Source organism: Eptatretus burgeri, chromosome 15 (genome assembly GCF_056783735.1).
Source record: "Eptatretus burgeri isolate ZD-2024b chromosome 15, Ebu_testis_v1, whole genome shotgun sequence".
NCBI lineage: Eukaryota > Metazoa > Chordata > Myxini > Myxiniformes > Myxinidae > Eptatretus > Eptatretus burgeri.
The window spans coordinates 300,049-322,482 of NC_140975.1; the positions used below are offsets into that span (position 1 = coordinate 300,049).

A 22,434-nucleotide genomic window follows, 5' to 3' on the forward strand; every position below is an offset into this window, starting at 1 on the left:
AAGATAAAGAGCAGTGTGAACTGGAGGAAGAGCTAGCCAACAAAATAGAGGAGATGAGGTTGATACCACTCAAAGAAAGACCACAACACTTCAAGATAGAAAATAATAAAAAGACAAAAATACTTTTGAAACGAACTAACACAGCACTCAGAAAAATCATGCAAAGGTCAGCTGGATTGAAGGAAATCAACACCGTGAGCTTTGCAGCAACGTTGCTGAATTCAAGAAAATGTGACAGACAAACATCACCGCAAGAAAAACTAGAGAGGGGAGCACTCGGGAGAGTGCAAAACCTCCGCCGCCGATACTGCTGGGTCACTCAAGTGAACCTTATATCTTATTCATTAAATATGATGTCAACAGTGCTGACAGAGTAATAGTTCTTTTCTCCAACATTTTTTTTTGGGGGGGGGGGTTAGAAATCACTTAAAACATGTAGGAATGCAAAAAAAAGATATCGAAATTTTGTTGAAAAAAAAGTTGCAAAAATTTTTTCTCTAACAATTTTTTTTTTTGGCGGGGGGTTGGAAATCACTTAAAATGTGTAGAAAGGCAAAAAAAAAAATTTTTTTCTCTAAATTTTTTTTGGGGGGGGGTTGGAAATCACTTAAAACATGTAGAAATGCAAAAAAAAAACATTTTCTCCAACAAATTTTTTTGGGGGGGGTTGGAAATCACAAAAAAAATTGGGGGTAACAATTTGGGGGGTTGGAAATCACTTAAAACATGTAGAAATGCAAAAACAAAAATTTCTCCTCATTTTTTGGGGGGGGAGTTGGAAATCACTTAAAACATGTAGAAATGCAAAAAAAAAAAAAAATTCTCTCGAACAATTTTTTGGGGGTGGGGGGTTGGAAATCACTTAAAACATGTAGAAATGCAAAAAAACAATTCTCTAACAATTTTTTTTTTGGGGGGGGGACCAAGTCCAAAATTTAATGGCATGATCCTTGGACCATACCTAACCCCCCACCCCCCACCAAGTTTCATCGAAATTTGTCGAGGAGTTTTTCCGTAATGCTGTTCACAAACAAACAAACAAACAAACAAACACACAAACAAACAAACAAACAAACAGAAAGGGGTGAAAACAGTAACCTCCATCCATCTTCGAAGATGGCGGAGGTTAATAAACCAGGTCCTACAGACAAAGATAATGTACCACCATGGAAACGGAGATGGATGAATCAGAGAACAACTGAGAAAGTAAACGGGTCAAATGCAGCAGTTTATGATTGGAATATAAGCCCAAAACTATTAAAGACAATCCAAAAAATAAATAAAAATATAAAGCCAAGCACAAAGACCGAGAGGTATGGTTGCTGAAAACAAACTCAAAATAGAAATGATAGCAAAGAAGATAAATAAACTATGATGAAGCTAACAAAGGGAGAAAACAAAACCAGTTGTTTGAAAACAACCCAAAGAGATTCTACCATGAATTCAGGAAACAAAAGCAAGATGTAACAAGTCCCCCCGAAAAAGATAGACTTGAAAACTTTTGCAATTATATCTATGAAGACTGAAAATAACATAATAAGGAGGCGGATTGGAGCCAAAAATTGTGGGGGAAAAAAGAAAAGAAAAAGCAACATCTTAAGGATTGGAGCTAACACCTCTAGTGGTCGTTGGTACTGGGGCATTTCTGACAGGTGAGTTTTTCTTCCTCCATCTGTACCTGACACTTTCCCACTCGGTGTCCCACAAACTCCAGCGTGTGAAATCCAGTGCAACACTTGGAAGGCTGAAGAGTCAAACCAGTTTCCCTGATCCACTCAAAGAGTTGCCACAGTGTTTTGACATGGTCTTCCCATCTGACTGTGTGCGTCAGGATGTCATCCATGTAGTCGTCGATGTTACGTAAATTGTGCAGCATCTTCCTCATCATTCGATTGAAGGTTGCCGCTGAGTTTAGCAAGCCAAATGGCATCTTATACCGATCTCGCTCCAGTTTTGCTATGATAGCTTCAGGATTCCCCATGGGTTCAGTGTTAAACTTTGTGATCAAGTTCAATCTCCGAAAGTCAATGCAGAAATGGTTGGATCCATCCTTTTTCCTCACAATCACCACTGGTGAATTGTAGGCGAGTTTGATGGTTTCATGATATCTGATTCCAACATAGCTTCCACTTCCTCCTTTGTCACAGTTTACACAGCATATGGCATTTGGCACTGCTTGACTCTGACTGGCTCATTTGTGGTGGTCTCAATCTTATGCTTCTCCAGGTTAGTAGTACCTGGAAATTCAGGTGAAGATGTCCACAAACTCCTGGAGTAATTCCTGGACTTCCTCCTTCTGCCTTGCTGACAAATCTTCGCTGATGTTGACATCCTCGTGTGTTACATCCTCATTACAAGCTAACTATCAGTTAGCTTGTAGGAGTAGACCTTGTCAGTCATCTGCCTTGTAGTCACCAGGTCTTTCTTCACAGCTGCACGAGTACATCCTGAGTCTCAGAGTATTGTCACTTTCTGTGAACCCATGTAGCCTTCATCCACGGTGATGTTGCCAATGACGATACCAGCGATGGTTTCCTCACAACTCCTGAAGACCGTAGGTGTTGACTGAAATCCTCCATTGTTCACCCGGATCTCTTCAGGACACTTTTGCACAGCCGATTCAGACTGCTCTTTCGGCTCTGCTCTGTACATAACATCTTTTCTCTGGAAATCGTGCACTGCACTGGCTGCCTTCTGTTGTGACCTCATCTGAGTTGCCTTCCTCAATCGACATTCAGCCATCATGTGCAGCATCTTGTTACAATAGAAGCATTCGCTCTCGCTTCTACTGAATTGGGGCTTTGTTGGCTAAGGTGGGTCAGTCTTGTGCAGCAAACTGTCCAACCTTGGTTTCATTACGACGTCCTTCTTCTTGACTGACCTCCCAGTAATACGCTGTCCATGCGCTTCAAATATACTGCTCAGCCAAGGTCGTCATTGCGTCCGTATCATGAGGCACTCTCTCATGTATGAACAGGGTCATCTCCATAGAACACACACGAAGGAACTGTTCACAAACCAACAAGTCGGTTAATGCTTCAAAGCTGCATTCGCACTTTGCCATCAAAGTCCGTCGTGTAAAACACCATCTCAAACTTGCAACAAACTGAAACGCAGTTTCGCTTTCGTCAAGTTTAATTTCTCTGAACCTCCGGCGATATCTCTCCTCTGAAAATTAACACCTCTTCAACAAGGCCACTTTCAAGCGATCATCGTCGTGAGCAATCTCCGAGGGCATACTGGTGCACATCTGGAGTGCTTTTCCTGTCAGAAGGGGACTGAGACTAACTGCCCAGTCTTCTCTGTTCCAATGTTGACTCGCAGCGAAGCTCTCGAATCATCTCTCAAGGTATGCATCCAGTTCATTGCATTTCTCATCAAAATGTGGGGAGCATCAGCTTGTTTGCCATTACTCATACATCACCATTTTCAGGTGTGGTGCAAGCACGTGCAGCTGCTTCAATCTCCAACTGTATTCTTGCCAATTCAATCTTCATTCGCATTTCCTTCTTCGTACGTTTGGCTTCCCGAGCACGTTCCTCATGCTCTGCCTCCTCTTTACGTGCACATCCCTCATACTCCGTTTGCCTTGCCTCACGTTCTCGAGCCTTCTCGTCTGCTTGCTGTTCTTTAACAAACACCATCAGGTGTCTATTCCTTCAATCCAAGCCGCTCGCCTCACTCAATCCATTTGTCAAACTCCATGGCAGTTGGATGAGCGATCAATGTGAATTCAGATCATAACTGCAGTACCGTGGTTTATGCATAGTCTTCCTCGTCTGCTGTTTCAGTGACACCGTAAAGCCTTCTACCACTGACAGATCCTGTTACGGTTGCCAAATGTCGGGGTGTATACACTTTGGGGTTTCCTTCCCTTTGGTGTACGTATGTTGTTCATGGTGCTGAACCCAGCTCGTTATCTCATGACTGCAATCCAAAGTTAAGAACAAACATTCAGGTCAGCTTCCAATCAAATGGATCTTTGTCAGTTGGGGTCTGTGACTTCTGAGTGATGTTACAGTGATGACTTCAACAGCATAATGTTTTTGAAACTTGTATTTCAAATAAACTGATACAAAGTCAAATGAGGAAGTCCACCATTAAAAACAATGTCCAACTCCGTTTCCCACATTTAATTATCTCCACCCAGTGTCATTGTCCTGCTGGCTCAACTCACGCATGTTCACTTCGTCCACCGTGGGTGTCGAATGATCAGTTCCCGTCACGTCATTCTCACTTGTGTGCTGGCCCGTTCAGGATGATTAAAGAGCTCAAAGGAATTCTTTCCCAATACAAAATCTTATTAAGTATTAAACAACCTGATTTATAATCGGCTCCATGTGTTAACAACCACTCTGGACATTACCACTAAGTTGACTCATCGAGCTTAAATCGAACACGGGGACGAACGATGCACATGTCTCGTCATATGTCACCCGTCTCTCTACACCTTCATCTCGTGGGTTTATATGTCATCACAGAAGAATCCCATGCCTTCCAGCAAATGTGATTATCGTCCATACTGGAAGTTTCATCTCAGAACGTTCCAGCATCTTCACAAATCTCATCAGGCAGTTTACAGTACAATACCGCCCTCTACAGTCAAAATTATCTCATTACATCGAGCAGGTTATATTACAATTCACCGGTTCGTGCTACACGAAACTTATAACATGTAACAGTCCATTTAATCGTTTTTGTAAACAGGAATTTACTAATGCTTATCCAGAAATACTTCAACATCTAGCTTTTAACTGACATTTAGTATGCATACAAAGTTTGGGGCCACTAGGTTTCATGGTTTTGGAGTAATGGAGGACACACTCACGCTGACATTTATTAGAACAGATATAGATAGATATGTGAATACGAACGTTACCCGTTGGTTACAACATTATTAGGAGTTATTTACCAACTGGCTGATACAATGGTCACCCTGCCATTGGTGACCACAAACAATGACATATTGGAAACTTTCAATTTGGTCAAAGTAGGCCATTAAGGTGCATCTTTTAATAAGGCACCAGGAGATCACAATGAGGTCCGTAACATACTGTAAGTGTACAAGCAAATATTAAGGCTGGCTTAAGATTCCATTTTAACATTCCATTCAAAAACATGCTCTTCTCAATATCGGATGCTACTATACCCTGTTGGCAGTGAACAAGACAGACTTTTTAAGGTGGGTGTTAAAACCATCCATCCAACCATCCATCAGGACCATACTCTGTTCAGAGTGTCAGTGTTGCCAAAGCAGTCTCCTGGGCTATTGGGCACAATCCTGGATGGGTTTCCACTCCAACACAGGATAGTTGAATGGCTCAATCATCCCAGCAAGCTGGTGCTCATTTTGCCAATCTCAGAAGGATGACAGGCTGAGTCAACCCCACCTGGTGTTAATTCCACAGCCAAGCAGGATTCGAACTCATGACCCGAGGATCCCAAGCCCACCACCACAACCATTATGCCAACACCAGGCATGTGTTAAAACCTGAGGATCAAAACTAGGAACAAACAGGTTGAGGAAAACACAACGAGGTGACGATGGCCTGCCACCATGCTTGTGGTTGAACTTCCGCTTTGGTGAACAAAAAGGGAGGAAGTGATGGTTGTGAGGTGAAGAAAAATGAAAAGAATAGTAACACAACAATGAAGGCAACATGAGGAAGATGGAAAGACTGGTGAGGAGGTCGTGAAGAAGACAGGGTGAGAAATGGACGAGTATAAAGCGTCATCAGAATACAAATTGATTGCAATTGTAACCAACCTGGTGATGTCCAAAGCGCTTGATGGTTTCGAAAGGCCAACAAAACAAGCATTCGTGGTGAGGATCCGAACTCAGAATTCTCAGGCCATCTTGGTCTACTGACAGAACAAAATGCTGATGCTGCAGTTCCTTCAGGGCTTCTCCTGCACTCTCCAACCTCACCTGGAACTTCCCTTCTGCATCATGACACACATCACGTGACATCTCATCCATTTGCTCATGACAAACTGTTAGGGTTATTTTGTGTGGTGTATTTTGTGAGGCAATTGTGTACTGGTGCGTTATGTAATTAATGAGAGACATAATTTGAACTGCCACTTTATAACTGCTGGCAGTGATGACCTGGCACCAAGATGTTCCACTTTGATGCAACCCTGCTTTGAGTGGACACCTGACCCTTACTCATGACGTTTTCTTATTTATTATTCAATTGAATTTAGAATGGGCTTCAAATATATTCAATTCAGATAAAATGGAAGAACAAATAGGTACAGTCCTGCATTGGAGCCATCAGAAGGAACCCGAACAAGCAAAAAGCAAATATGAAGTCATCAGGAGGAACATGGATAGGATTCACATTTCAGCTGCTACTCCTCCACCCTCTTATTCCAAACAAACAAACAAAAAAATCAAGAAGAACCCACATCAAAAAAAAATTCTGCCAGACCATAAGTCCGATCAATTTTAAATTACAAGCTCAAATGAGCTAAGATCCTCGTCCTCTTAATGATGACGTCATAAAAACGAGTATAACGTCATTGTGATGTATCAGGTTTGTGATAAATTATCTGTAATAATGCTCGGCTTAATTCCCGCAAACAGAATTCAAACAGCTTGCCTAGTTTCGGAGATAATGGTATAGGCGATTTCCATTAGCGGCGATATTATAACGTCAACTTTTTTTCTCGGAAGAATTACCAAAATCGGAGATGGTTACTGCCTGCGTGTGGGCTTTCTGCATATACATGGCAAGTTTCACGAAGATCCGATGAAAACTCTGGGTTATGAAACAAAAAAATGTCAAAAAATAGGAATGACGTCATTAAAATTGATATGACGTCATAGTGATGTATCATATGTGCGGTAATTCATCTCTGCTAATGCCCTGTTCGATTCCCACAAACAGAATTCAAAAAGCTTGCCTAGTTTCAGAGATAATTTTTTAGGCGATTTCCATTAGCGGAGATATTTTGACGTCATAACTTTTTTTTCTAGGAGGAATTTTCAAAATCCGAGATCGTTACTGTCTGCGCAGGGTATTTTTACACATATATGCCGAGTTTCAGGAAGTTTCGATGAAAACTGTAGGCTGTGAAACAAAAAAGTCCACAAGAAGAAGATGAAGAACAACAACGTGAGTAAGACTTAGAGATCCTCCACGAGGATCTAAAAAGTCCACAAGAACAACAACAACGTGAGTAAGACTTAGAGATCCTCCACGAGGATCTAAAAAGTCCTCAAGAACAACAACGTGAGTAAGACTTAGAGATCCTCCACAAGGATCTAAAAAAAAACATGTATCCCTATCACTACTAGATTATAATTGTGCAGCACATCGATTGATTAAGCGGTTCCAAAGAAAACATTATTTAATATTTTCTTCAATCCAATATGGCTGCCAAACCATGTGACCTGTCAATTATTCCTTAACAAATTGTTACACCCAAGGCTTGGGGAATATTTGTGTGAAGTTTACCCTCGATCTGTACAGCCATTCTGGAGAAGATTTTTTATTGGCTTCAGGGTAAATCCAATATGGCTGCCAAACCATGTGGCTTATGATGCCATGTATGTGACACTTTTGTTCCTCATGGATAGGCGGTCATACAGGTAAAGTTTCACCTCCATCAGTTCAGCTACTTCTGAGAAGATTTTTGAAGAATTTTATTTTTTTATAAACAATATGGCTGCCGAAGAACGAGACTGATGATGTCATCAAATATTTTTCTATGGACCATTGTATCCCTAGATGACCCTCAAAAATTTTCATACTGATCAGATATAGCTACACCTATGATATTAAAAAATCACACTTATTTCCTATGAGGAGTACTTGCCAGGTGCCAAGTTTAAATTTTTTTCCTTGGTGCTGTTTCAGAGATACAGAGGTCCAAAGATTTCCCGTTTTCCAACATGGCTGCCACACCACGTGATCTATGATGTCATAATTATGATAACAACATTCTACATAAGTAGTTGTACCGATGGTGAAAATTTTGACAAGCGATTGCGGAGAAAAATATGAAAGTTCTGTTTGTACAAACAAACAAACAAGAAGACGATGTCATGCAGAGCACGATACTTGCAAAATCCATAAAACAAATTTGACCTCAAAAATAATTGGTGGTTGAATTCAGTGACCAAATGTGCAACTCCTGTCCAAATTTCAAGTCAACCAGATGAAAAATGAGGATTTTATAAAGTCGGCCAATGTTGACCTTTTGGCCTACGTATGTTGACCTCAAAAATAATTGGTTTGAATTCAAAGAGCTGAAAGCAAATCCTCTTCAAATGTCAAGTCAATGGGATGAAAATTGAGGATTTCAGAAAGACGACCTTAGTTGTTGACCTTGGGCATATGTTGACCTTTTGGTCCATGTTGACCTCAAAAATAATTGGCGAGTTTAATTCGGTGAACTGAAATATAAATTCTCTTCAAATTTCAAGTCAATCGTATGAAAATTGAGGATTTTAGAAATTTGACAAATTTGTTGACCTTTTTACCTTTTGACCTCAAAAACAATAGACTTCTTGCTTATGCCAAACTCCACCAAGTGGTGAAGTTTCGTGAATATCCGTTTAAAATTGTGACTTGAAGGTGACAGACAGGAAAACAAAATCGAACAAACAAAAGGGTAACGAATTACCTTTTTCACCAAACAAAAGCATTGCCCGACTCAACTTTTTGTTCTACATCACTGTTCTGAAGCGAAAACGCGTGATTTTATTGAAATAGTGAGTATTTTAGCTTCAAATTCGCAAAACGCTGCATTTCACAGGAAAAACTTGTAAACGGAAAAATGCTCAAATTGGCCTAAAACAAGCTTTTTTCACCTTTTTCATCTTTCACAAAACAAGCTTTTTACCCCTTCGGCGAGGGAATTGAATTGAATTTACATCTTTTAATAATCACTGGACCTCTCAAATTAAATCATCTCAAATAATTTACTGGACGGCATAAGAACATTGAAAAACGACACTCTTGGTATTAAAAGTTGCACATTGTCCAGGTCTCAGATCTGTTCAATCTGGTAATATATATATATATATATATATATACATATATATATATATATATATATATATATATATACATATATATATATATATATATATATATATATATATATATATACATATTGTTGCGGATTTCGCGCCCGCCGGCGTGCGGCCGGCCACGTAACTTGAATCGCGGCACGTCGCCCACCGGACGGACAATCCAGTCGTGACCCTCTCGGACTAACGCCGGGAACCAGTCACGGGTGGACCTTTCGGTCTCACCGCGATCGAGCCAATCAGCCCCCGCGTGGGATAGGGTTGCTCGCCAAATTCGAACTACCTAAGTACCCACGCGGAGGGTAGACCGGGCGATCGCACCTCGCCGCAGGTCGACTTCGGACACGGGCCACTTAAGCGACCCGTTCCGTACTATCAGAATAACCGAGCGGTGTTATCGTCGACCTCGACGGTTCGATTAATTATCGGGCGTATTCAGCCCACTACCAACCCTTTACGTGAAGCAAGATGAGGGTTCAATGGGGGAAAAGACGAAGCGAAGCGGGAGAACAGTTCAACAATAAAGCACATTTATTCGCGACGAACGGAAAGCACACAAATACAATTCCACCAAATGCACACAAAAAAAAGAAAACACACTTCCATTTACACAAAAAGCAAACATAAAAGTGAAAACACAGTGCAGAGCTAATACCGACTACCGAGCACACGGCAACACTTATACAATTCTACTTCACAGACGGCGCCGACAACACATACCCAAAACCAAGGAAAAGAAATACCCCAAGAATGAGGTAGGCCTGGGGCCGAGACCGGGTCGGGCCTACCCGTCTGGTGATGAGACGCGGAGCGGCGATGGCCACGCAACCCGCGGGCCTCGTGGACAGTGCCTGGCAGGGGGTGGGAACGGGGCCCCCTTGGTAACACTATCTCAGCGCGGGGGGAAACAGGAGGGGGTTGCTGATGCTCGGGGTATAGAGGATCTTTATTATATGCGACGAGCGTCTCCACCTCGGCCAGGTCGCGCTGCCGGCCTCCCTCGGGTGCAGCTTCCTGCACGACGCGAGCACCCCCTCGTCTGGTGTCGCCGCCTTTCCACAGCTCCGTCCCCTCCGTTCCGACTCCAACGCACACGACGAGCAGCTCCACCGCCCGCGAAGTCTTGACCCTCTGCTTCCGACTCTCCTCTTCTTGACTCTCCGTTCTCGTTCTGCTGACTCTCCCTCGTTCTCTCTTGCGACTCTCCGACCCCTCGTTCTCGTTCTGCTGACTCTTTCGCTCCGACTTTTACGACTCCTTTGACTGACGAACACCGTCCTTTTATCCCCCCGTAACTTCGCCTTTGACCCCCTCCCTTTGACCTTTCACCTCGCTCCCCATTGGCCCGAGAAAAAGTGGGCGTGAAGGCTTTTTGATCCACAAATTTGCATATATCGATCGGCCTGCGGAGGGGGCCAATTCGCCCCTCGCTCACCGATTGGACGGCAAAAAGTGGGCGTGTGTCGTTTTCGATCCGTTTTTGAAGCAGAAAATCCGTGGTTTTGTACACGCTGTTCGACGCGCGTTCTGCATGAGTCCAACACCGGTACCCACAGCGGGGCAAGAACGGTGGCGATGCTACGGTTGTGAGGTGTGCGTGAAGGTCGTGGCGGTTGTGGTGAAGCGGTGGTTGTGGTCGGTGGTTGATGTTGTGGTTGTGATCATGGCGGTTGGTCCAAAATAAAGATAGTAAAAGAAAAACGGCTATCCTGAAGAGTCGCAGCTCGCATAAATGACATGTATTCCCACTAGACAACGGGTTTGGGCCTAACTACACATGCACTTACCGAGATACCTCACCTAAGGGACCTGAATGGTGGTTTGCGAATCTGGTAACCACAACAATATATATATATATATATATATATATATATATATATATATATATATATATATATATATATATATATATATATATATACATACATATATATATATATATACATACATATATATATATATATACATACATATATATATATATATATATATACATACATATATATATATATATATATATATATATATATATATATATATACATACATATATATATACATACATATATATATATACATACACATACATATATATATATATATATATATATACATATACATATATATATATATATATATATATATATACATACTTATTTATATATATATATATATATATATATATATATATATATATATATATATATATATACATATTTATTTATATACTGTATATGCACAGGGTGTGTCAATAAATGGTTAACCACTTCTTTTTTTTTTTTTTTTTTTTTTTGTATACCTTGGTCGAGGCTCGTATGAGAGCTAACACACAACTCACAGCAAGGAGGCATGAGACAAGAGGGGCGGGAGTGGAAGGGACAAAACATTGGGGAACAGACACAGGTGAACTGTGGAAGGGGGAGGGATGGGGATGGGACGGGGAACATGGCGAGGGGAAGATGGACATTAAAGGGACTTTCAGGAAGGAAAGCAGGAGAATTGAAGGAAGTGGGCTTGGGTGGATTATCGGGGTAGAAAAGATCGAGGATTTGGATGGGGGAAGATAAGAGGTGGTGGTGAACAGCTGTTTTGAAAGCCTGGAGGGAAGAATGGGAAAGAATAGAGTGAGGAAGTTTATTCCAAAGGCGGGAAAAAAGAGGAATGAAAGAGTGAAGATGAGCAGTGATTCGTGATTTTGGTAGTTTTACCAGAAGGGGGTTGTTGGCGGACCTTGAGCGCCCTGTGGAAATGTGGTTGGGACAAATCACAGAGAGAGCAGGGGGGGCAAGGCTGGAGAGGAGTCGGTAGAAGACAGAAAGACCACCGACCAACCTGCGGTGATTGAGTGAGAGGCCCAAAGACTCAGCTTCATTGCGGGAGATGCCAATGATCTTAAAAGCCCTGGTTTCGACAGCGTGAAGTCGAGAAAGGTGGGAGGCAGTGACCTCAATGACCTTTGTGCTTTTCGTAATTACCTTAATGTTTTTTTTGTTTTATCGCAGTGATCATTGACCTTTGGAGAAGTCATTCAAGCATAACCAAAGTATTCTATGGAAAAAAAATGATGTTTTCTACGGAGCAAAGAGTAAACATCGTCACGTGGTATTTTGAGACCAAATCAATTGTTTCCGTCCAGACGAGGTTCTGTCCTGAATATGGAGTGCATCCCAGAAACAAGCCAAGCAAGCCAGCCATTTGTAAACTTGTGAAAAAGTTATTGAAACTTGAAAAAGTTGGTGGCGGTTGTTGTTTGCGGGGAGGTTTGTCGTTTAAAATAACAACAGAAAAAGAAAAACGGCTATCTCAAAGGATCGCAGCCCGAATTAATCACATAAATTCCCTCTAGACAACGGATTTGGGCTAACTACACATGTACTTAAGAGATATCTCACCTACGGGACCTGAATGGTGGTTTGCGAATTTCCACAGCCGTAACAATATATATATATATATATATATATATATATATATATATATATATATATATATATATATATATATATATATATATATATATATATATATATATATATATATATATATATACAATGTGTATCAATAAACGGTAAGCCACTTCAAAACTTTATTAACCAAAACGTTGAGTAATAAAACAAACAATTAACTTGTAAAATGAAAACCAAATCATGGAGAAATGAAACTCATTATGCGTTAATGCGTTGTTGTTGAGGTGTTCGATGTGAGCACCCCCACGCACACAACATACATTCACACAAATTGTGAAGTTCTCGAAGACGTTTCAAGAAGTTTTAATGGTTACTGTCTGCACATAAGCCTCAACTGCTGCCTTCAGATCAGGTTCAGATCTGAGGTGCTCCTTGTAGACGTTATCCAATCAAGCTCCCCAGAGGAAAAACAAAATCCAGTGGATTGAGGTTGGGGCTGTGTGGAGACCATTCTTCTTCCATACGTAAACTGAGACCTCATTATCCGAATTTTTGACACAGAAAGGCAATTGTTTTGATGGCTGTATGTGGGGTAGCACCGTCTTGCATGAACCACCGTCGCCGAAGGGCTGCAGTGCTCATCGATTGCTTCAAGTCTTCATAAAATGCGTTGACAATTGACCGGTATTGTTCTTGATTGATGGTAACCATTCTTCCGTTTTTGTCTTCAAACCAATATGGCCCAAACACACCTGTGTAGCTGACAGCCACAAAAGCAGTGACTTTTCAACTCTTAAGTGACTTCTCTTCATCCTGATCTGGGCATTGACTTCCCCAGAAAATTGTGTAAATTAACAGCACCATTGACGTAAAGGTGTGCCTCATCACGAATCCAGTTTGGGTTTTCCTCCATCTTCTGCTGCAGCATCTCACACATAGCGACTCATTCTGCTTTATCCCCATCAGTCAATTGATGAGCTGTTGTCATGTGGTTAGTTAAGAGGTTTAAATCTTGTTTCATTATTCTTCTGCCACTGCTGGGAGTGAGACCCAGTTCAGCCGATCTTTGTCGATGCGATTTCTTCAGACTTTGCATGACTGACTCACGAACTCGTTCCATGTTTCCTTCACACCGTGCACTTCTTGGGCGACTGGACCTTCCCTTGTTGATGTTGAGAATCGTCCCTTTTTCAAGTTTACAAATTCAAGAACTTTTTCAAGAACTTTTCGCAAACCACCATTCAGGTCCCGTAGGTGAGATATCTCTTAAGTACATGTGTAGTTAGCCCAAATCCGTTGTCTCGAGGGAATTTATGTGATTAATTCGGGCTGCGATCCTTTGAGAGATCCGTTTTTCTTTTTCTATTGTTATTTTAAACGACAAACCTTTCCGCAAACAACAACCACCACCAACTCCGCCACAACGCCAACCACGCTACAATTACCCTCACAACAACCACCACCATCTTCACCACTACTCACGCTGACGAACGCAAACAACAACCACCACCAACTACGCCACAACGCCAACCACGCTTCAATGACCCTCACAACAACCACCACCATCTTCGCCACTACCCCCGCTGACGAACGCCATCCTCCACGGTCCACACTATGACGGTTTCCGCGTTGGAAACCGTCGAGAACGCAAGGAGGGAAAGAAGAAGGCACAACGATGGCGTGTAGATTTTTCCCGCCTGTTTTTCCCGTCTGACTTCCCCGTGCTTTGGAGTGGCGGAAGAGCGATGCAGGTCAAAGGTCAAAGGTGAGTAAAGGTGGGGGCCTCTTTTTAGGGGAATAATGCTCTGGCTCCAAGCCAAAAACTGACTCCCTCAGCCCCGGGACGGAGCGGGGTGGAGGGAAAGCGTGAGGGCACGCCCCCTTCGAGAAGCTTCTCCAAGAAACTTGAGGGGAGGCGGAGCCGAAAACGGGGGCGGAGTGAAGGCGGAGCCCCGGGCTATTAAAGTCGGACACGGGCGGAGCACTTTTAATGGTGCTCTTGCTCTCTTAGTCTTCTTCCGCTCTTCCGGCTCGCTCTTCGTGGTGGCCGCTGGCATGGTCTTCTGTGGGGCGGTCCCGAGACCCCGCTGGCGGGACGGAGCGTCTGCCATTCCACACACCGCGACCCCGAGCAACTACGTTTCCCCCCCCCCTTTCTATCCGTGCTGGGATAGCGCCGGAAACCCCGTCCGTGGCGGCGAGCGGCTAACACGTGCCGGCGCGAGGCACGCCGGAGAGGACTCGCCTACCACGCCAGGGCACGGAGTCGCGGCCAGGCGCGATCATGCCGACGGACGTGGGAGAGGGACTCGACGGCCCCAAAGGGAAGTCACCATTTTCTTTTCGGGGTTTTTGTATGGATGTGGTGGCGCCTTTCTTGTAAAGTAGAACTGCTTAAGTGTTGCCATGTGTCGGTCTTATTCGGTTGTAGCTCTGCATAGTTTCTTTTGTTTTAACTGTTATATGTGCATTTTTGACTGTTTGACTGTATATGTGTGCTTTCCGTGTGTCATGTAAATAAAGTGCTTGCATGTTGAACTGTGCCCGTTTCGCTTCGTCTCCTTCCTTTTAATTGACCCTCCATCCTGCTTCACACAAATGGTTCGTAGTGGGCTTAATACGCCCCATAATTAATCGGAACCGTCGAGGCCGACGATAACATCGCTCGGTTATCACTGTAGCACGGAACGGACCGCTTAAGCGGTTCGTGTCCGGAGTCGGCCTGTGGCGTGGTGCGATCACCCAGTCGACCATTCGCGCAGGTACTTAGGCAGATAGAATTTGGCGAGCGACCCTATCCTGCACGGGTGGGCAATTGGCACAATCGTGGTGAGGTTAAACCCCTACCCGTGACTAGCTCCCGGCGTTGGTCCGAGAGGGTCACGACTGAATTGTCCGTCCGGTGGGCGACGTGCCGCGATTCGAGTCATGTGGGCGTTCGCACGCCGGCGGGCGCGAATTCGCAACAATATATATATATATATATATATATATATATATATATATATATATATATATATATATATATATATATATATATATATATATATATATATATATATATATATACACATATATACACATACATATATACGAGGTCCATCGAAAAAGTAACGGAACTGACTTCACAGAAATGTTATTCCAAAAAATATATTGAAATCACAGCTTGTCCCCTTCAAAATGGTTTCCCTCCAGTCTCACACATTGTCCATCCTCTTCTTCCACGCTTCGATGCACCCCCGGAAGGCTTATTCTGGAATCCTTCGGAGCTCCATCATCACAGCCCTTTTGATGGCCTCCACATCAGGAAATCTGGTCCCTTGATCATCCCCTTGAGCTTGGGGAATAGGAAAAAATCACAAGGGACCAAGTCTGGCGAATACGGGGGTTGCCCCAGATTTGGCACGTTCCTCTCCACCAGAAACTGTCAGATGCATAGGGCACTGGGAGCAGGGGTATTGTCATGGTGGAGCACCCAGGCGTTGTTCTCCCACAGATACCTCCTCTTGTCCCGGAATGATCTCATGAGGTGCCGGAGGATCTCCTTGTACACGTATTGATTCACTGTTTAACCCTGTGGTAGAAACTCGAAGAGGACGATGCCCTTGATGTCAAAAAACACAATGAGCATCACCTTGACCTTCGACTTCGACATCCTTGCATTCTTTGGTCTTGGTGATGCCGGACTTTTCCACTGTCGACTCTGCCGTTTGGTCTTGGGATCGTATTCGAATATCCACGATTCATCGCCAGTAATGACTCTCCTGAGCAGGTCTGGATTGTCCTCGAGGCGCTCGATAATGTCTTGACAGACAGTGACTCCTTGCTATTTCTGGTCCTTAGACAACAGCTTGGCGACCATCTTTGCACACACCTTGCGCATTTCGAGATTTATAGTGATGATGCTCCAGACAGTGTCCTTGTTGATGGAAAGTTCTTCAGCAATCATCCGCACCATGAGTCAACGATCTGCATGCACCATCTGCTTCATACGCTCGATGTTGTCCGCCATTCTGCTCATTGAAGGTCTTCCAGACCGTAGATCGTCTTCAACCTCCTCCCGTCCCTCTTAGATCCTCTTGTGCCATTCAAATGCAGGTGTACATGACATCGTTTCTTCCCCGTAGACTTGCTGCAGCATTGCGAAGGATTCGGAAGGTGTTTTGCCAAGCTTGGCAAGAAACTTCAGATCGTCTCTCTGCTCACGACTCGTAGCGTGACAACGTGTAAAGCATAGCGTGACAACAGACTAGACAACGTGTAAAAAAATCACACAATGTGCGCAGCCAACCATCACCAATCATATACAATACCTTGCTGGAATGTTGCGAAAGACTGTGATGCAACCCGTTCATTTAAGTTGTGTAAGTGGAACACACAGCAGGCTCAGTCCCGTTACTTTTTAGACGGACCTCATATATATATATATATATATATATATATATATATATATATATATATATATATATATATATATATATATATATATACACCTCCTCTCTATTTATATCTAATCAATCTATCTATCTATCTATCTATCTATCTATCTATCTATCTATCTATCTATCTATCTATCTCTCTCTCTCTCTCTCTCTCTCTCTCTCTCTCTCTCTCTCTCTGTCTCTCTCTCTCTCTCTCTCTCTCTCTCTCTCTCTCTCTCTCTCTCTCTCTCTCTCTCTCTCTCTCTCTCTCTCTCTCTATATATATATATATATATATATATATATATATATATATATATATATATATATATATATATATATATATATATATATATATCTCTCTCTCTCTCTCACACACACACCCTTATACATACAGAATATATTATGTACTATATGCGTATATCTATATTTACAGTATTTATCTACTATATATATATAGTAGATATATATATAGTAGATATATATATATATATATAGTGGCGGGATTCGCACCTGACTCTTGACAGCCAAATGTTGAAGATTTGGCATCACTTAACAGCACCGCCGTCTCCGGACTTATAATGCCGGCTGGCTCGGCACAGGTCTCGAGTTACGCACCTCAGATGACGATACCAAAATACACCTGTGCCTTGCCAGCTGGGGGAATAGACCCCGGCTCCAGACTGGATTTGTCAGAGACCGAGCGTAGTCTGCCAGTCCGTAGCCCGTTTGGGTTTTATATCCAAATCGAGCGGATCATTCCTTGGCGTGGCACGAATAAATTCAAGGCGGCAAATCTCGTATAACTCAGCCAGATTTATTGCGGACACATTGGGGAACACAATACAAGCAAAGCATTCACGACAATGTTATAATTAATCTTTAATCCGTTCTTAACTAGGGAGCTATGGATTACGGGTTTCGACTAGTGAGGTAAACCTTAGACAACATGCAGACAAGACACGGACAACATGCAGACAAGACACAGAGTACTTGGTGATGCCCCATGGTCGAGAGGAAAAGTGTCAAAGGCACGAATGCGGCTCGTGACAAGCCAATGTCAACGGATTTGAGCACCCAGCTCGAGCATGCAGCATGGCAAAATGGCGGCGGCGTCCTCCTTTTGTCGCACCACCCACGCACACAGCCTCAGCGCGTTCAGCCCCCGTAAGGTCAATGGCACAAGAGCGGAAGGTCCACGGTGTGCTCCAGCTGGCTTTTTACAAGGTCCAGCATTCGAATCCAGGCCTGGCCTGCTCACCAGATCAGGCCAAATCAGGATGTTGGGCTCCGCAGGCGGATCAACGGGATTACAAGACGTCGTCGAGCCGTGAGGTGAGTAAGGACAGAGGCTCAGTGGTTAGACGCAAGTTGAACCTGTCGATGACCTCATAAAGTCGATTGCCGACTCACACAGCAGCCAGTTCCTCTGGAAGCAGATTGCATCCTCCCACTAGTCGTTTCTATACAGCAGAATCCTAACTCGACACTCAGGCTCAGTTACTCCCTCGGCAGATTTCCGACTCGACCATCAGGTTCAGGCCGTTCCTCTCTTACAGATCGCCGACCACACGCATCGCGAGTTACTCCCTCAGCAGATTGCCAACTAACCCTCAGGTTCAGTTACTCCCTCAGCAGATCGCCGACCGACGCTAGCAGTTTCTCCTCCAGCCAATGGCAGACAGACCTCTTGCAGTCCCTTCCTTGCCTTTCTTTCAGCTCGCTCTTCAGGAAAGCCAATCGGAAACAGACACAGCCGCCCTTGTACAGCCGATCACCCCACCTCTGCACTCTCAGTTCCACCTTCCCTTCCCGGCGCTTGCTTCTCTCGGCAACTCCCTCTCAGAGCGCTGGGCGGGGACTCATTCGGAGAGGAGAAGGAAGGAGAAGAACCACTCGGTATACCACCACTGTACGAACAATGAACAGCCTCCTACATCTCCCGACACACATGTAACGTCCAATTACCGAACAACCTGGCTAAAGATGCATTTAATGGGGGATCTGGGCTAATCCTATATCTAATAACACACGAAGGTCCATTTCCGCAACAATATATATATATATATATATATATATATATATATATATATATCTTCTTATTCTTTCGGCTGCTCCCGTTAGGGGTCGCCACAGCGGATAATCCGTTATGATCCGCATACTGATTTGGCACAGGTTTTACGCCGGATGCCCTTCCTGACGCAACCCTGGTCTCCTCTTACGACACAGGGATAAGGATTGGGTTTCGCCATGATTCCAGGCTGCTCTACACCCTCTCATAGCACAGCCCAGCACAGAGAACCGGTCCTCAAGCGATCCCCCAACCCAGGCCTCCGAGTAGCCGGATTACAGGCGCACGCCACTACGCCCAGATATATATATATATATATATATATATATATATATATATATATATATATATATATATATATATATATATATATATTGTTACGAATCTGGAACCCATGAGCACTCAACATTCAGGTCCCCATAGCTCAGTTATTTTGATAAGTAAATGTGGATAGATAGCTCCCTTGCCCTTATGTCTAATGGGAATTATGTGTGCATGCGCTGCGAAGTTATTTTATAGATAGGATTTTTACATCACCAACAACTACAACAACACCTTCGCTCCAGGCATTGTCCATGCTCTCCGCGCGCTCACGAAGCATTTCATTTTGGCCTGGTGCCAAATGAGGGTATGTGTCATTTTTCAGCCAATGGGCGCAGAGCGAGCTCCAAGAGAAGCTAAGCCTCTTCGGGGGGGGGGGGGGATCGAGACGCCCCGACATGCCCCCCGACCAATCATGGAGAGACAACCGATTTCCCCGGCAAATGAGGTGTGCGGAGGGGAGACACACGTCCTCCGCCCCCGACGCCAGAGAGGGAAGAAATAGATGGGAGGGTGCGGTGTCTGGTTCTTCTGCTCTGCGACTGACTGCACCGCGCGCATCCGAGGAATCTCGTCTGGCGCACAACGACAAGAGGTCGACCATCATCACGGGCGATCTCCTCGTCTCGCCTCCTCTGGGTTCGGTTGCCCTGGTCCGTTCTTTTGGCGACTGGAGCTCCGGAAAGGGATGGACGTCCAGCCGCGCGCTCGCGGCCAGGTAGCCAGCTGTCCTTACTCCCAGCCGAACTATCCTCCTCGGCTGGAAAGTCGAATAAAGACCGTTGAGGTCCATCTTCGTGTGTGTGTGTGTGTGTGTGTGTGTGTGTGTGTGTGTGTGTGTGTGTGTGTGTGTGTGTGTGTGTGTGTGTGTGTGTGTGTGTGTGTGTGTGTGTGTGTGTGCGTGCGTGCCCATCTTCAAGTAGAAATGTTTAAGTGCCTTGTACATACCTGCATTGCTTAGTCGGTTTAACTCTGCTCTTTGTGTGTTCCCTCCCCCCTATTGTAAATAAATATCCTTTTTTGAATGTTTCAGCTCGTCCTTGTCCTTTCCTTCATTGGTTTCGCATGGTGCGTGTTGGGGATTAAAAAGGCCGTTGCTGCCGTAGTTGTGCATTTGGACCGACGGGACCTCGGTAGCCATCTGCTCGGGTTACGCACGGGTCGAGCACGGTAACGGCTCGTCCTGTTCGAGCTCCGTCAAGGGTGTGAATTCCTCGGTAGCTCGCCACGTGGGCCTCGAGGTATTTTGAAGTTTGGCAAATAACCCTGTCCCACACGGTTGAATTATTGACGATTCACGGTCCTGTAAAGAACCCGTACCTTCGGAGTTATCGGAAAGGTATGATCTAGATTCCGAGTGTTCGGTGGAACCGACTCTACTGCTCCACCTAGCGGTCGTGCTCGCCGCCGAAACCCCAGCCCCACAACAATATATATATATATATATATATATATATATATATATATATATATATATATATATATATATATATGCACGTTCAATTACTGTATATACATATATACATACAAATATATATATATATATATATATATATATATATATATATATATATATATATATATATATATATATATATATGTAGCCTGGTGTTGGCTCAGTGGTTAGGGTGGCGGCTTGGGATCCGAGGGTCCTGAGTTCAAGCCTCGTTGCCCGCTGAATTAATTCACCAGGGGGTTGACTCAGCCTGCCATCCTTCCGAGGTCGGCAAAATGAGTACCAGTTTGCTGGGATGACCGAGTCATTCAAGTATCCTGCGTCAGAGTGGCGACCTGTCCAGGATTGTGCCCAATAGCCAAGGAGACTGCTTCGGCAGCACCAACGCTCTGTACAGAGTATGGTCCCAATGGACTATATATATATATATATATATATATATATATATATATATATATATATATATATATATATATATATATATATATATATATATATATATATATATATATATATATATATATATATATATACATACATATCTGCATACATATATACGTATATATACATACATATATGTGTGTATGGAAAGAAAGACCCACCCACATCTCTCACCTGTGAGTGGAGGGAATAGCCAATCACCTATCACCGAATCAATTAAACCCAGGTGGCTAGGATAATAACACACTCCTCTAGCAGCTGAAGAAGATGCATAAAGCAACCCAAGAAGACATAGACAAGGTAAGTACTACGCTGTTTCGAACCCTTCCCAGAGTTCCTCAACAACTATAAAAAAAATAGCTCCGCAAAGCGGGCGTAACCCCTCAGCCCCTTGACACAAACCAATTTTAAGATGGTGGCCATATTGAAAATCGCAGCACGCCCATTTTCGAAAGGAACCTTCTTCTACTCAACCCCAACACACCCTGCAGAAATGGATTTATTCGGACAAGGCGTTCTTCTCGAAATTGATGGAAACCAAAAGTTGACAGACGCCCGGACGCCTGCCGGACGCCTGCCGGACAACGCCTGTGACGACAGTACCCGGGCTGAGGGGTAAAAACGTTCACACATAGTACACCTCAACAATCCCATTGGTAATGGTTTAACGCAATCATCCACATCTCTTTTTTGAAAGGACGAACAGTTAGCACCATGTTAGGAGGTCCTCACAAGTGAAACAAAATGGATGAAATGATGGCAGCATGTCATCAACTATAAATGGATGATGTGTGTGTGTGTGTGTGTGTGTGTGTGTGTGTGTGTGTGTGTGTGTGTGTGTGTGTGTGTGTGTGTGTGTGTGTGTGTGTGTGTGTGTGTGTGTGTGTGTGTGTGTGTGTGTATGTGTATGTATGTCCATATTTGCATGTGTGTGTGTGTTTGTATGTATGCATGCATGTATCTGTGTGTCGGTCTTCTTGGGTTGCTTTCCACAGCTTCTTCAGCTCGAGGAGTGTGGGAGGGATCAATTATTTCTATAATCCAAGCCACCTGGATTTAGTTGATTCGGTGAGAGCCGATTGGCTATTCCCTCCACTCACAGGTGAGAGATGCGGGTGGGTCTTTCCTTATTTATATATTAACTGCTTTTGGTATTTTGTATGTGTTACATGCTTGGGAGTCTCGTTGGTATGAATTCCTATCTACGCCGTCGCTGATGATTCGCCAATAGGTGATGAAACCGGGTTGGTAGCTGAGGGAGTGTGTAACATTGGGATT

General features: G+C 43.7%; 1 protein-coding gene across 1 annotated transcript in view; it reads right to left on the reverse strand.

The window, feature by feature from the left end:
• LOC147011281 (uncharacterized) overlaps positions 1–22,434 on the reverse strand; it is a 62,327-nt gene that overhangs the window by 6,808 nt on the left and 33,085 nt on the right. Inside the window, exon 5 of the mRNA XM_085855960.1 lies at positions 5,768–5,943. Within this exon, the coding sequence (XP_085712086.1) occupies positions 5,768–5,943 (176 nt within the window). The remainder of the gene's footprint in view (positions 1–5,767; positions 5,944–22,434) is intronic.